At 36.4% G+C, this 17675-nt stretch overlaps 2 protein-coding genes across 2 annotated transcripts in view; both read right to left on the bottom strand.

The window, feature by feature from the left end:
* Positions 1-17675, bottom strand: part of LOC139118616 (alpha-1,2-mannosyltransferase ALG9-like) — a 513500-nt gene that overhangs the window by 119819 nt on the left and 376006 nt on the right. The window lies entirely within an intron of this gene.
* LOC139118610 (arylacetamide deacetylase-like) lies at positions 7331-14301 on the bottom strand. The gene is made up of 4 exons (XM_070682023.1): positions 13682-14301; positions 12972-13197; positions 11904-11967; positions 7331-10755 (listed from the first exon to the last, which is right to left on the bottom strand). Exons 1-4 carry the CDS (start codon positions 13841-13843, stop codon positions 9978-9980), a joined length of 1230 nt encoding a protein of 409 aa, XP_070538124.1. The 5' UTR covers positions 13844-14301; the 3' UTR covers positions 7331-9977.

The following is a 17675-nucleotide window of genomic DNA, read 5'->3' on the forward strand; positions in this document are numbered from 1 at the left end:
CCATGGCCAACAAATTGCCAGCCGATGACCGCTGTAACAAGTCTTAACTCATGGGCCAACACATTGCAAGCTGATAACTGCTGTAGCAAACCAAAGAATTCTACAGTACGACACGTGAAAAGTCTTTTAACCTAAAGTATGTTAATTTGAAAACAAAAAACAAACATGGGTGCATTTGTCCCAGTTAACTCCTCATTTTAAAATGGCTGTACTGATAGTGAGAGAGACCAAAGGACCAGTGCTCAGCAGAGATCACAAAGTTTAATTAGATTATTAGCACAACATGACGATAGCCAGTTTTGGAATTAAGCTCAACATCATGGATTTTAAAAAACATCAGCTGTTTATTAAACTATTCATTCACGCAGAAATGATTCTTTTGTCACTGCAAATACACTATTGAATACTTTCGTCAACAGCCTTTCCTTCTTCCCCCCCCCCCCACAAATTTTGGTACAGTCCCATTGATTCCCATGGCAGAGTCTAGCCCACTTTTGTAGAAAATGGGTGACATAGGGGCCAAACATGTGAGGATGTTGGTGCTAGCTTTCATCCAGAGCATATAATAGTTTGAATGATGAGTTTTTGCCCTAACCGGAACTTTTACAAAAAGTTGCTCAGAGTTCCACAAAAAGTAAACGTCTTTATGCATAAATTCATGAGCAGCTGGACAAGGTCAAACAATTGTATTATGATATATTGGAAAACACTCATGACTGCCAAATATGGTAATTTTATACATACTTTACATTGACCATTGACCATTGTGTGTGACTCAGGCAGTTGCTACAACTTCATGTTTTCAAAATTCAACTTTAACTTTGAAGTTGGATGGAAGATAATCTGAATTTACCAAGGCAGCAACAGATGCCAAAAAATTAGGTAGGCGTGTTGATACAACAAATATGTTATGGACTGTTTGTGTAAGTGGTATATATTTGAGAAGCTCATAACAAGGAGATGTGTACAGTTTTTGAAAACGAGCCTACTTAATGTATAGAAAGGAAAAAACACTAAAATTGTAAATAATATTGTTTTGTGAATTTTATGTATTAATCTATATTTTACTGTTGGTACATGTGGCTCTATTATCCTCAGTATGCCACAGATAACCATGGTTACCAGTGAATTATGAGAGCTGTGTGATTGGCTAATCTGATCACATGATTTCAAAATGTATTATATTGAGAGTATTAGATTAGAATTTCCAATAAATATGTAAATTTTTGAAATTTTAATATTAGCATGCAAGTTCATATCTCACGACTAACCGGTCCCTTTGATTGGTCAAATAGTAACCACACACAATTATTTTTATAACTTTGTCATTTACTAAAATGAGAAAAAGTGAAAATTGAACATCAATAGAAGTTTATTTTTCGACATTTTTTTCCCATGTACAGAAAGAACCATGCACAGTGATTTGGGAGATCTTAGCTGCTTATTAAAGTACTTTGTAAATGACAAACAGATCAAAGATACTCTTAACTTTGTCAAAAAAATTATGAAGTATTATTTTAATAATGATAGCAGAAATTTTGTGATATATTATGCAAAAACTTTGTCATTTTGCAGTATCCAAGTCATTTCTATTATTTCAGGGGAAATTTCAAGTTGAGATTATTTTTGAGGAATTTCTCTTGAGTCATTGTAACCATTTTCAAGTGAAAACTGCCATTAGGGTTCGGTGTTTGTCTCACGTGACTGTCAGAACTGATGAATGCCCCGGTCTTGTGTCCTAGCAACTGTCTCCGGGTTTTCTATTTGTATAGACAAGCCAAGGCTTTGGAGCCTGGGCTGGTTTAGGAGAACTTAAGTACAGTGTGTCTGTTGTACATATCCTTGTCACAATATTGCCAGCAAGTTGGAAGATTTGTCATTTAGTGTAAATATCTACAGAATTTCAAACCATTACAGTGCCATTAGCTGTGTCTTTCTGTGTATTTGCAAGTATTTTTCTAATTGGAAAGTACAATTTCATGTTCTCCCAATATCATGTCAAAATACCCAGTATTCAACTTGTCCACACCATCTGTGAGTTTGTAATGGCAATGTCGTTGTTCACAACTGAATTTTAGTCTAGAATTATTGTCTACAATAACATTGCCTATTTTATGCAATGCATTGTGTCTGCTGGGTTAATATTGTGATTTTCTTACGTATTTTGGGGAGAATGAAGAGAAAAAATTTAATTATCTGTTGTATGGATAGAAAGCAATAGAAATATCATAAAAAATTACAGCAAGTGTGTCCCTTAAGTGCCGTAATGGCGTAAACTACAGTCAACTGTTGACATGTTGTCATTTCAGACACCAACTGATCCGTGACAAAGAGTTGTATTTTTGGCGTCGAAAGTTTTCTCAATAAACATTTGCTTGGACACATGACCACAACATGAGACACAGATCATACAGTCAATAAGAAAATTATCCAAGTCTGTAGCATCTGACCCAGTTCATCTTATGTTTTACTTTTTTCCAATATTATTTATTATAAACCAATTTATTTATTATTATTATTTTCCCCTATCATTGTTTGTTGCTCCAGATCTGGTTTGATACAGTAATGACAAACATGTAAACCTAGTTGTCTACTCAATATTTTGTTCAATAAAAAAATACTCAAATGATCAAACAGTTTTGAAAAAATATTAAAAGGTTACTGCCAAAATTAGGAGAAAAAATTCTGGTGAAGCTGGTGTACTGACAAGCTGTTTTATTCTCTGAAATATGAAATGGAACTGTTTTTGGAATTAAAGTACCATGCTGTCATCATCATGGGGAGTTTTGTCATGGAAGAGTTTCCTTAAACTCCAAATATTTCAGAGGAATTTTATTCCCAGACTGGATTATGTAAACTGGAATGTAAATTGATGAATCCAGCAATCTGTTTCTTGGAATGTTAACGCTGGTTGTTGGTATATTTTCAGAAAAAAATTAAATGGCTGTATTTTTGTCTGCTTCTGCAGAATAAAGCTATAAATAGTCATAAGTGAAATATCTTGAGTCTGATGTGTAACATATTGTGTATGTTTGTGTGTGTGAGTGTACATTGCAAAGACTTTTCATGTGTGATAAATATTTCCAAAATTTGTTCTTGCCTTACTACTGGGTTGAGTAAGACTGAACAGATCATGTCATTGTATAAAATGACTCTAGTGTCCTCATCTGCTTTTTCCTAGTGAAAATACTACAAATGAAACGATTAAAAGAACAATATTTTAACAGAAAATGCAAAACTTTTCCAAAATATGTATGAATAGAAGCAAGGCCTATCATGAGAGAACTATGGTTGAGGCGCTGATGTTCTTGTGCTGTCAAAAGTAACTTTTATTGTCTTTACAAAGAATGTGCTGCACTTCAGTATTACGGGACCAATAATTTTATGTAGGAAATTTGACATCATACCCTTCAAAGACCAAAATTTCACTGACATTGGTGCTGTCAAGTATTAAACCCATTTGAAAATGGCTAGCAGAGTGTGAGGTGATGAGTATGCAGAGTCCCAAAATTTGTCTTTCAATTTATATCGGGAAATATTCTTTACCAGAAACTGATACATGTACACCTGGCAAAAATTCTTTCTCAAAAAAATGCTTCTCAATCATGCATGTTGCCAGAACAAGTGAAGAGTGACCACCTAAATGTATTCTTTGACGTTCCTTCATAATTAGTGTAAACCTACTAAAGTTCACAAACGTGAATGGTTGAATTTGCAAGGGGCTTATGATTCCGTCAAATGCAGCAATAACTCACCAGCAAAATTGTCAAACAGTATGACAAACACTCCATCGCAATTTGTTTTTAAAGTTTTCTCAAACCGGTCTTTAAAAAAATTTCAGTTTCTGACACTGAGGGCGTGCTTCTTTTGTTGCACGGAATACCTTCAGATTCCTTTGCTGTAAACTAGTGGTCCTTTGTAGTCTTCAGCGAATGGATCAGGTATCTATGACCGTGTCTTAGGGGAATTGTAGTTCTACATTTTAAAAACATATTTTGACTTTGAGCTGAATGATGAAATGAGCAGTGTGCGAAAATATTTGACTGTGTTACAATTGTCTAAATTTGATTAAATTCCTCTACTTCAACTGCAAATTGTAAGCGTTTTCTTTCATGGACGTTTAAACTTAATTACGATAGGTGACAAATTTTGAACAAACGCTGACCTTTAAAAGAAATTCTCTGATATTTAATTTAACATTAGTTCATATTCCGAAATTCAAGTTGTGAAAATTTTTCAATGGTTTTGACTACATGCAAATTGCTTAGTCCATGCAAAATCATTGCCTTCCAATGGCTTTTATAATTCATAAAATATTCAAGGGCTAAACATGAAATTGTACAATTTGTTTTGATTTTATTTACCTAAAAAGAACATTACAAACTGATTAAAGTTAACACACATTTCACAAGTGTACATAATCATAATTTAATTCTAGTCAGCCTCTCAGACTGCAAGGAAAAAAGTTCAAGTCTTAAGACAACTTTTCCAGTTGCAAGTGGGAAGTTATTTTTATCAACTAAAACAGGCAAATTCATCCATTCCCAGAGGCCTCTTCTCAACATGCTTGCAACAGAGACAAGTACTAAATTCCACAATATATATAACATGCCACCCTGTGCTTGTGTTCTAGAAATGACATCATGAAATTGCATAACAATTTCTTAATTTCTTCTGTCACTTTGGGAATTTGTGTACTGATAAACGAAATATGTAAAATTTTCTGGACTAAAAAGTAATTTTGAGTTTAGTCATGTCTAATTTGCATAGTGGGCAAAGTTACCATGACTACTTTAGACTTTTGCAGGCTTGACTGCAAAATTCTACTGTTTCAGTTTCAACAGAATCACATACATAGGACACACACAAAATCATCAAATGGCAAATGTAAATCTGCATTGGTACCACTATTGTATCACTCACAATGTAGAATACACTCCCTCCGCCCCCTGCACCCCACCGATCCTACCCCATGCATTACATTTACATCCTTACAAATTTCACAAAGGCAAGCAGTAATTAAATGACAAAACACTTGATATACTTTAAAACTTTAACCTTTGACCCAAAGCAATGAACCCATAATGTAATCGGTCTATATCAAGGTTAGCACTGTAATCTTGAATTAATCAGCTGCAAGTGGCAATCCTCTTTTAAAAATAATATTTTCCATAAAAATGGCAAAAATGTCATCAAAAACAACAAATTCATTATCACTGAACCACACACAACAGTCATTGCTAAGTTGAAAACGGCACATGCTATCATTTAAAATTTGGAATTTGAAACATCAATGAAAAGGCTTAAAATCTGGCACATACAATAAGTTGACATTTACCCGGCAAAAAAATATGAATGTGATTGAAGATTTACTGGAACAGGTGTATGTTGCCTTTGTGTGTGTGTGTGTGTGTGTGTGTGTGTGTGTGTGTGTGTGTGTGTGTGTGTGTGTGTATTTGTGTTTGTATTTGTGTGCATATTTGTGTGTGTTGTTGTTGGACATGTCAGTATTTTTTTACCATTTGTACCTGTTGAATTCAATATAATGCATGACACTATTGCTGGCCGACTGTACCAGTATGTGCTTTTGTGATTTTTCCAGTACAAAAGTCCATATGGTATTTTTCCTTGAATAAATTGCTGTACACTCCCCGTGATTAGCACTGCACAGTTTGAATGAACTAACACTGACATGTCTGATGTTTCATTCAACAAAGTTAAAAGAACACTACTATAAATAAGAAAACTACCGGTATCAGTGGCCATATTCTGATACAAGCTGCTTGGGTAAACACATCTAAAGAATTAATATTTTGCACGACATCAGAAATGGTAATAGAAATATGTATATCACATTGCAGTGATTTTTTTATACTAAGGTCAGTTTAAGGTTGTATGCACCTTGAAATTGAAAGACTTAAAACTTGCTTTGAACTGTTCTTAAAATTAACATTTATTGGTCTCGTGCAAAATTTTGTACCAGAGCAATTATCCACTATTTATTGACACTTGAAATTCAAAATGGCCGCTATCCCAGTATTACCTCTATGGGGAAAAAACTACATTTTTTTATTTTTATGAAAATAAATTGGTGACATGCCGTGAGGTTCACAATAAACCCAAACACACCGTAGATTAAAAGAGAATCATAAAAGTTTTAAGAGTCCAATATCTGTCCAAGAGGTGCATTCTACCTTAAACAAGACCAGTACAATCTCACATTATTTGCACGGTTATAATTCAGTTGCTGATTAGATGAAAAGAATCGTAATGTACAATTCAAAACACTGATGGACCAATGAATGCTAGCGTATCACAAGTTCATAAAATTTTACCTGAGAACATGGCAGGAACAAGTCGATTGCCTAATTCATTTCAGGTTTAAATGCAAGAAAATTCACACCATTCCCAGGGACTGTCAATTGACAAAAACACCAGCATGACAAACAAAACTGCATATTACGTCAAACTCCTCCTGCTCATAAATAAAGTTTTAGGAGTGCAAAAACGCAACTATCAACTTTCAAAGTTATGATTTGAAGTTCCCCTAAACACAATAAATCGCTGTAATAAGTTGTTGGAAGTTTATCGAAACTGCTGATGGGTGTTTGAAACAGCAAAGTACATTTCCAAACAAGATCTGAGCAGTAACTGAGTATCATGCATATATGTACACCCAGTTACCATGGTGAGACCATTGCAAGAATGATAATTTGCGTATGACAAGAATAAGAATGTGAAACCCCACCACTCCCTTATTATACATACAATCAGTTTTGTTTGTCATATTTGTGTTTTAATCACTCACAGCCCCTGGAAAAGCTAATGCCCGTCATGTGTAAAACTGTAAAACTAAAGCAGTTGAATGCATAAGATATATATAATACAAAATTTACACATCAGCTGCTTTCACTGTAAATACAATTGGTGAAAAAGTATTTTTGCCTCATGCACTTTGACCAGGTACATAATAATTGTAAATGAAATATTACTTTAAGGAGAAACTTTGCTATGTGCATTCAATAAAATAAATTACCATTGGCAACACTTATTTCAGATATATACAATAACACTGTATGTTTTGCAATAATGAACCTGATCATTGATTCTTGTAAAAATACCAGATATAAATACATTAGATAATGAAAGCAGATATTGTTGCAAAGAAAATATCACTACTTTATTGTAAATTTTACTCAAACAGAAAACAAGTATCCAAACATCTGCCAGTACAAGCTGCAGATTCCAGTACAACTCCACTGCTTTCAAAAGGGTGGGTCAGGACCAACACACCGACAAATGGTTGTGAGAGAGTACGTTACAGCAACAAGATAATGAATGTATGTTTTCATATTTACTCCATTTACGAGTAATTTGCAGAGTTGTGTCTTGTAAGAAGAGGTGTACCCACAGCCACGGATTCATGATACATAAACGTTGCATGAGCATTGCCGTATGAAAAACGTGTTTTCTTGCCAAACAACATTGAATAAATTAATGTCAAATGTCTGCAAAATTCTCCCATGAAAACAAGGAAAGGCTTTTCACACCGATAAAAAGTTCAGTAATAAACTTTAAAATATTGTCAGGTAGGAGCAAGAATATTGTAGTACCATATACAAGGTCAAAAGCAGACTTTTAAGCGATGATTTTTTCAATACCTGTGACCTTGATTTACTTCACAATGTGACCCTCTTTCATGCCAATGACCTTGACATGCTTTCTGGGCATGTTTTGGAGGTCATCATCTGTGATACAAATGACCTTGGCATGCTTGATGTTGAACTTCAATATGTCGTCATACTAACGTCAATATTAAGTTCAATTATGGCAAAAAATCATGAGTAGAATCAACAAAATACTGTGTTTATTGCTTGTTAGTCTAATCACTGTGCATGATAGTGTCTGGGGTTTGCAAAAGTAAAATACCATATGTTGGATGGAATTTGTATGATAAAAGATAACGTATTATTCTGTAGATTCTATGGAAATGGTGATGAATGACCTTTTCATGGCAAAACAAAACGCCTAAGGTGATGTCCATGCTGCATATGGCAAACACAATGGGTACAATCATACTTAGGTGGGAAAGAGTGCATACTTCATGATTGAGTATCCATAACACCCGTCAACATTGGGTCTGACTCCGTGACAATTCTGAAGATTACATCAATCCATCCTTTGACCATTTCACCACCATTTCCCTGTACATAGATCAAACATCACCGTTGTTAATAATAGGGTTGAGCCAAAGCATAGTGATGGGATGGTTGATGGATATCTATATATCCTTAAAATCTTTTTTCAATAAATGAGGTCACTGGTTTCATATACAGGCATTTTCAAAATAGGTATCTTTCATCCCCACTTTAATGTATATAAATCAAACCTCTCCGTAAAAACCACTTGGGGTGAACCAACGTGTTGGCAGACGGGCGTTGGTAAGGACGCCATCAGCAAAGTATCACTAATGATCTGATGGCGCTTTTTACAGCACAACCAAAGACAAAGCATAGTTGAAAAAATTGGTTTTCAATTCACTATCCTCTAATTTGGCAGTTTACAATTAAAATTATTATTTTAAATAATCTCTAAAAATTTGCAATGAAGACACGATTACTTCTCTATCTAACTCTGTTCAGCCTTTATGAGTGTTTCTGTAAAGCTTTCGTTGTTGATGCAAACATGATAGACATGAAATACAAAAAGATCTCCCATGATGATTGACAACATATGATCATTAAGACCTTTACAGTTTTCAAAAGTTCAACTTGTTTCTGAAAAATTGGGACATCAGAAAATAATTTTCTTTAATTGGTATGAAAATATTGTATTGTACTTTTCAGTCTTGGAAGTTCATGTTATCTGAAAATGTGAAAACTTGGTGAATGTATAATTCTTTCAGGACAGAAAAAACCGAATATATTTGTGACTTGTGGGTCAACCATCTGTCACTGCATGTTTCAGTTTTTGATGAATATGAATGATGTGAAAGAGATATGACTTTTGATTTGTAGATTTAGTTACACTGGCAGTGGTAAAAAGTTCATAACTCTGGGTTTACCAGCAATGTGAGTTTAAAATACTGTATTACAAAGCTGTCATTTTCATCGAAATAAATCTTAGAATTTGGTAAATTGTAAACTGTGACCATGAATATCACTGTTATCAAAAATAACAATATTTCTGCTGTAACTGCAGCAATCTTTCATGTTTCCCAGAATATACCTGACAAAGGTCAACTAGCAAACGATAAAGGATAAAATTTCACTCTTAACAGCTTCTATCATACAAACCCTTTCTATCTACGATATCTCTGCAAAATCTAGAAATATATTTAAAATCCTTCAGATGTTCGTCCGAACTGTTTTTACTGTAAATGTACATGTAAGAGATTAATTGTTTGGGCTTTTCCATTTTGTCAAGGGAAAACATAACTATCAAATGTTTTTCTTGACTGGCAAGTTTGCTATTGTACCCCCAGGCGCAAGGTGTACTCAATAGACAGCAACGTAAAAAGGAGAAGGTATGACATGGTTTTGCCCCCTGGGTCAGTAAAGCTGATAAAATTCAACATATTTCAGTGAATACCGTCAAATAGTTACTACCGAACAATAAATAAATATCTTTGACGTTGACTTTCAACTTCAATAGATGCCAGTTGTGATTTACACACAGTCCTTTGCTCCTACCGGTATGTACATACATACAAATGTACTGTACGCAACAGTAGCAGAAAAGGTTTTTGACCCAAAATTGTGACTAAATCTGGTTCGCCTATAGATATTAAACACACAAGGTATTTATTTATGGACGTATAGACTCCTATTCAAACGTAAATGTCATACTGTTTGGTGTTCACGGTCAAAAGGTGAAAACCATATCATACTTTCCCTGTTTTCTGCATATTCCATATTCCACACTCCATGCACCTGTGGGTATACCCAAGACACACTGAATCATGAAATCATAAACTCTTACAGATGTTCAGCTGCATATAGTAGGAAATCTTCCATGATCTCCCGACTGACCCTGAAACCCGGAATTTCATGTAAATTAAAACAGCCGTGAAAGCCATGCCTGTAGTACTTCAGAATAGCCGGCACGTCAGCCTTGTGGAGCCTTTGTGAATACAAAATTGCTTCATCTGTGAGAACGTCAAATTTTACTGTGACAATATACGCAGGAGGCAGTCCCCTTAGGTCATGCTTTAGGAGAGGAGAGAATTTGTTATTGAGAAGGATATGTTTGACACTGTTCCATTCTGTAAGGTTGACATCTGTAGGTTGGTGTCTCTTGAAATCAACTGGCAGGAATTCTTGAGGTAGTGATGCAGGGTCTACATAACTGAAATATATTGCTGTTTCGTCATCATGTGGTACCAATGATCCATTTTCCATCTCCTCCATGAAGTTCTCGTCCATGTAACCTTTGATGTAGAAGCTCGTGAAGAGCGCCATCACAGTTCTCCCGGCAGGCATGGCAGCGACGTCCAGCTGATAGGACGGCAGCCTCAAGTCTATCGCTTGCAAACTGGGATACACCAGCACTTGGAATTTCAGAGGTGGTGAGAATTTTTCCTCTGTGAGAATCTGGCTGATTGCTGCTGCCATGTTGCCTCCTGCACTGTCTCCCATGATGGCCACTCGTTGGGTGTTGATTTTTAGCTGCAGTCCATGTCGCAGGACCCATTTGGTGACGGCAAGGCAGTCATCCACTGCAGCTGGAAAGATATTCTCCGGAGCCAAACGATAACTAGAATTTGGGTAAAAAATAAGCATCAAGAAGCGAAATCTTTAAAAACTTGTGTATATTTCTGCACATGGTAATTGCAAATGTAAGCTACGGGTATGTAGATTTGTTTGCCTTTGATCTTACTTTGCAGTTAACAAAGCCTAATGGTAAATTTGACCAAAAATTAAACTGTTATGTTTTATCTACAATAAAATCTGACATTTTACACAGACTGCTAGGGCATTCTCACAAGCCAGAGCATAATTTCCACTCCGCTGACCTATGCAAAAATCAAACTTCTTAACGGGTAGCGCTGAGCTGTTGCTGTAAAGAGGCGCGTGGTTTACGAAGATGTGCTAGGAGCTTGGGCTCATCAATAGGGATGCAGAGTACAGCAATGTAGTCTTCAGCATCCATGCAAGGTCAAAGGTCGTACAGAACCCACATAATCAAAACAACTTATTCAATGATACCTTATATATTTACTTTGTTTGACTAAGAGAGGACCAAAGTTACAATAACTTGTTTCTCACTGCACACAGTGTGTTTTCTTTCAAAGGTTACGGGTCAGTGATTATTTACACTGCTGTTGTACTCCGATATGATTGTATGGGCAACCACGGTAACAGTTGCTTGGTTACTGTGCTCTTTACAAATACACTGACAGACAGTGAAATCTAAGTTTTGTGACTATTTTGATTCAGTGTAAGACCATATCAATTCTTTGTTTCTGAGTCTAATCAACGTTTTGAGAGGTAAGGGGTATGCAATCCTAAGACATACTCAGAAAAATTCACACTCGCAATTTATATTTGCTTGATTGTTTCTATGTAATATGAATGTCCATTCAAAAATCAAAGCAGAACTTGTTTTTCACCCACACACTACAATGTGACCTTCTACAAGCATGCGGGTGTTTTAAATATATTTTACAAAACTTGTATCAAGCAAGTTCTTGTAGGCAGAAAAACTATGTGGTGAAGTCTTATTCAAGTATCCTGGTTTTTTTCATAAAAACCTATGTACATAGGGGCGAAAAACAAAGAGGGGTGGGCCATCATTTGTGATTGTTGGAACAAAACATGAATATTGTCTCCGTGGGAAATAGTGGTATATCAGAGTTCCCGAAATCCATGTTTGAAGTATGGAGAAGTGTTTAGTATACTTACTCCACTGAGATGACCACGGCACCAAGCCTCGATGAGAGTGTTTTTGTAATGTCATGATGCATTCCTAAAAAAAAAAATAACAACATATCCAACATTTCACAAAAACACTTTGACTTTCAAAGGAGGTTTTAACCTTCAACCAGACAATTTCATATAACCAATAGCAGTCATTACGGATTTAGTTATAATCATATGCCTGTTTAGACAGTACCTTCGCTGATTGTGTGATTATAATGTGACAAGGACATGCAATGTTGAATTGACCTTTGACCTGTTGTCTTTCGTCATTGCTGTATTTCACATGAATATCTACAAGGCAGTATGAATTAGGGAAAAACTCTGTATCTGAAATAACTCTAAGAATATTTGTTAAAATACGTCTCACTTATGACACCCTTATTCAAACAAACAATTCTTTGTTCTGCCCTATATTAAAGGGATATAGTCGTCTGAACTGCGCCTGTGCGAGTTTCTTGTTTACAAACAATGTATTTCGTGCACGATATCAAGATGCACCTCATCATCATAGCTGCAACATTTAAATTATACGATGATAGATTATGACAGACATGTTTTGACTGTCATCAATCACCATTGTGCCTTTTATACATTGTTGCCATGGGTCGTATGGGTCCCATACAACCTTTGAGCGCAGTTCTGATGACTATATCCCTTTAAAGCTGGTAATATCGCAGTTTTTTGTGGAGGGACTGTGGTGATATCTAGATAGAAGTTTATAATGTGGTTACTGAATTCTGTTTGTCCACAGTGGCAACCTATGCAGTCGTCTTTGCCAAACCTTTTGAATTTCTGTTATTGAATCCAGATCAAAGGCGCTCAGAATGGTTAAAAAGCCGAATTGCTTAACTAGAAGGCTGACAGTGCATTGGCAACCACTGCTAGAGGGCGGCCCTAGATATCAGTGATCGGGGGCACCCCTTGCTGGGAGCTGCAAGGAACACGCATGGATTGCCTTCTAGAGCACACACTCTGTGCACAGAATACCCTCTGTGGTGACACTTTCAGTCCAGAGGTGTGCATCACCGGCAAAAGATTTTAAACACTTACTAACACCGCCGATGGTCCAGCCCCCTCCATGAAGAAACACTATGGCAGGAAGTTGGTCTGTTTCCATGGTTATGGGCCGGTAGATCCTGACTGTAACGCCATCTATGGTGGTATCATTCATGGTGATGTTGGCACCAAATGGTAAAAAGTTTTGCTGAACAATGTCAAATAACTTTCTCGCAATTTTCACGGAGTCTCCAAGCCCCAAAGCTTCTCCTAAAACAGCCTGTAATTATAATTGTATTGAATATTCCCATGGTTAGATTAATTGATAGAGTGTTGTGCTTCAGCCAAAGGAACACTATGTGCCTGGCCATACCTTTCTGTATTGTAATTCATACAGTATGAACATAATATAAAATATAAAGTACTATCTTTTCAATTTTTATAAAATATCACTGAAGGTGAAAAATGCATGAAATATTAATTTCCCATCAAATTTGGGGGAAACGTTGGTAAACTTTGTACATCTTATAAGTACAACAAATATTTCTACCACTACTACTAAGTTGGATGAAATTTTAAAAAATGGCCGTGTGTGTTATACTATTTTCAAATAATTACTGGTATATCGTCTTCAAACATCGATACAACAATGGATGTACACAAAAATATTTTTGTACATCTATGACACACCGTACGGAAAACTGGCATTTTCATTAACTACACAAAATTGCCCCCATGGTGGTTGGTTTCAAAAGCCGACTTACCAAATGCCTTATGGTTCTTCCTGTGGTTTCTACCAGTCTTAGTTTCCAAGGCTCTTCAAAGTCATTGGGAACAGGAACATATACATACCAAGCAATTACTATACCTACTATGAACAGCAAAGTGGTCGTTCTTCTTCCAACATCCGGCAGTTTAGCCCCCATAGCTGATCGATGACGAAGGATATATGAGTACAGTTTGTTCGGGTCAGCTACAGTTCTTATAAAATTCGCAAGTCGTCATTATTTTTTACGGGCGAAGATAACGCATTCAACGTAAAAATAACGACAGGACATCCACGACGTTTCCTACATCTTTGGTCATCGTCGGTGTAACCACGCGAACAACAGCCACGGTCACAGAGGTATCAGAGAAAGTTGACACGACGATTTTGACGCAATCACACTTCACAGTCGTGCCGGTATACAGGTCGTGTATGTGTTTTTTAACCCGTATAGACGATTATAAACGATTCGGAGAAGGACTTCTCGACTATATAATGCGCATTTACAATTATAACTCGTCGCTTACAGCGATAGTTCACACTACAGTACGGCGAACTCTCCGAGACGTGTACGTGTACGTGTACACAAGATTGACGCCGGGCGGCTAAGTGTCACCTGATCAGCTGATACTTAGGCCACCCAAATCACGTGACTAGTTCCCATCATCCAGTGTAATGTGATGCGGCACGTTCGATTCGGGGTGGGCTAATGTGTTGTTGAAAAACTGAAAGCGTGAAAAAGTAATATTCTTTATGTTGTCACAAAAAATACAAGAAACCATCGCGAAAATGAATTAATGGTCGTGACCATAACTTCATTTTTGCGATGGTTTCATTTAATTTGTCTAAAACGGGGGTCGAATATATGCATGGTCACCCATTTATTCAGTATCTTTCAACATGTCAAACAATATAAGCAGTATCTCGTATCAAACAAAATTCATGAAAAATGGCCAACTTTTGTCCCTTTAATAGAGAATTAGATTTTAAATTATGTATGATAAAAGTATACACTATTAAAAATCAATATTTCCGAAAAATAATGAGGGATATTGCGGACAAGTTGATTCTAAGAAGGGGAAATGAGAATATGTAACAATGATAGCATAGGCCATATTAACCAAGCCGTTCATATGCATCAGTGCACTAAATATCGAAAGTTTTTGTGAAAGTAGTAAATAAAGAAGGAAATATTAAAATTAATACTGGCTTCGGGAAAAAAGATGCGAGCAGCTGAAGATGGGCAACATCAAACGACAACGGATAAAATGCGGTCAAAACACCTCTGGGGACGGGAGAATTGATGACGCTTGAAAAAACTGAGGGTAGGCCTATAGGGAATTGAAAATATCATGGGGCTGGAAGGAACCCTTTAATGTAAAAATAATGCTGGTGGAAGTATCATAATGACCGATATTGACCATGGGGGAAGATGCATCCGTCAGAGTGACACTGGATAAAAGGGATGAGCGGATCAGTATTCACATATAGACTGGCTATGAGGCATATAGACATATGACTCCTTTAGCCTCAGCTGAGTCGAACAAAACATTCTCTGATATGGCCTCAAGAAGTAGATGATTTTGTGATACTCACAGCGACAGGCAAAAGGCAAATATGGCATTATCAGCTTGCCTAGAATTGCCCTCTGAGATCAGTCTGACCCCAGAGAGAACTCCAAAGGCGCTCAATTGTAAACTATATTAGCCGGCCACCAGCAAAGTTGACCAGCTACTCATTAAATTTAGCCGACTGCTTTTAAGGGTTGTTTAACACTGTGTAATAAATCACATTACTGTCATATCTAGTATAAAATGTAATGTTGTAGGTTCCTCTACACTACGCTGGTGTCAGAGTGAAGTACACGACGTGCTTATTTTAAGTTGTTCATATTTTTTTAAATGCGTTTGGTTGAATCTCACAATACAAATAATAGATTATATGTATTTCAGAAACTTTATCCCTATTTAGACGAGGAGAAATGTTCAATTTTTGGCATAACACTTTAAAAACTTAAGGTGATGATGAGAAGAAGGCAATAACAATTACAAAATTGTTAACTATGAAATGAAATATCACATTAAGGTATTTCGCGCCTCAAAAGTGAAAGACTTAAACTTTTGCTCAAACTTTTCTCAGGGAATATTTAAACCATTCTCTTTCAAAATCAAGAATAAAAATCGGGGTCACAGTGCAAGTTTTGACACTAGAGAAACAAATTACCCAAAATTTACCGATATTTAAAATTCAAAATGGCCGCCGTATCTGTGTTAACTCTATGGAGAAAAATTAAGTTTTCGATTTTCGAAAAACTAAGACCGTGAAAAGTTTTCTTACACCAAGAGCTTTAAAATGAACCCCTACAAGTGGTAGATCAGAAAATAATAATAAAAGTTTAAGAGTCAAAATATCTGTCCCCTAGGCGCATTCTACCTTAATGATTGATTGAAACTATGATTGTCCAATTAATGTTTAAAACAAATATACCAATGGTAGCGGAATGGTCTCTACTTGAGCTGATAAGAAGAAAGAGCAGTGGTGCTCAATTCTTTTCACAACTGGTGTTTCGTGGCATCACCCTGCAGCAATGCACGGACTGAAAGGAGTGAGAGCTTTTTGAAGACTGGAAACTGAGAAATAGATACTAAGCATCTCACTTTAAATGGATCAAAAACCGCAGAAGCCTGTGAACATGAGAAAAAAAGCGGCAATCAATCTGTAAAATGGGAAACAGCCTGAGTACAGTCAGCAGACTTGGCAATAGTGAGTGATGCATGCTACCCTTGAAACCAAGTATCAGATACTGAAGGAGTAGTAAAAGCAGCTTGGCCGACAATTCTATGATATGTGTAATTTGAATTCTGATTCCGATTCATGTTGAGGCAAGTACAACAGTTGCAGATTTTGATGTTTAACAGCCTTTTTTCTGTATATTCAGTTGTCCACAGACAAACAGCATTTAACAGTAGTGGCCATTTCTTCCGTTCCGCTGTCAATAATAGTCTGCCTGCCTGTATCTCTGATTGGTTCATAATCACATCCAAATACAAATGTCTTTCCCAGTTTTTACGGTAAAAGAATAAATAACATCTCTAGAAATGTGTTAGATTTTCAAAATTTTCGCATTCACGATGAAGATATCCCTTTTCTGTAAGTCCCCCCTCCGATTACCAAGTTAGTTGCCTTGTTGTCTCTCTTTGAGAATCATGCCGTTATGTTGTACCAAAATATAACCAATCGATACATGACTTTACATGACATCCATATACAATGCTAGATGTAGTTTGTGCATAAATTTATTATGTACATTTTTTGTCGAGGGGACAAAATGAGGCTTCCTAGAAGCCTCATTTTGTCCCTAGCTTCTGCCATAAAAGGTAATATACGTGTTATTTAGCATTCAAGCGTTGCTATGACAATAATCAATGCTTAAAATACTGAGGGTTTGAAAACTATTAATATATCTGTCAGTTCGTTTGTTATTTTGTTTTTGTGTTGTTTATTTATGTTGGCTAATCACATGAACCGGTCAGAATCTCTACCTGTGTGACGTAGGACAGGACGTCTGAAAAATGGTAACAATGTGAAGATTGTTTGAGGAACTAGGGAAAATTTCTGTACAGTCCGCCGGCCCCTTTCCCGATATGTTTGTGAACGCAGCCTGACTACCAGTTTTGAACGTATATGCTCCACATGGTTTTTAAAAAAAAGCACTGAAACCTGAATTGTGTTTGTGTGGCCGTGGAGGGAAAAAGCATACGTTGGTGTGGCAATTCAAACAACTGCCCTCCTTGTCGAGGTGCAATGAGGTTAACTGTTTAACTGCTGCCACACCGATTCAATTCCCCCCCCCCCCCAAAACGCACACACACACGGTTTTGATATCAATATGTTTCGGTAAAAATCATTTAGGCTATAAGATAGATGAGACTGTGACAAAATACAGGGCGCATGGCATAGCGCGCATTGCTGTATCAGCTGACCAAATTTCG

The sequence above is a fragment of the Ptychodera flava genome, chromosome 19 (genome assembly GCF_041260155.1).
Source record: "Ptychodera flava strain L36383 chromosome 19, AS_Pfla_20210202, whole genome shotgun sequence".
In the NCBI taxonomy this organism is placed as follows: Eukaryota; Metazoa; Hemichordata; class Enteropneusta; family Ptychoderidae; genus Ptychodera; species Ptychodera flava.

Bases quoted from the DNA above. Each gene is read 5' to 3' on its own strand.
- LOC139118610 (XM_070682023.1), bottom strand. From the start codon at position 13,843: ATGGGGGCTAAACTGCCGGATGTTGGAAGAAGAACGACCACTTTGCTG. The intron at 11,968-12,971 runs GTAAGTGTTTAA...TTTTTTTTTTAG, and splicing joins CTGGACCATCGGCGGTGTTA to GAATGCATCATGACATTACA. The intron at 10,756-11,903 runs GTAAGTATACTA...CCCAAATTCTAG, and splicing joins GCCGTGGTCATCTCAGTGGA to TTATCGTTTGGCTCCGGAGA.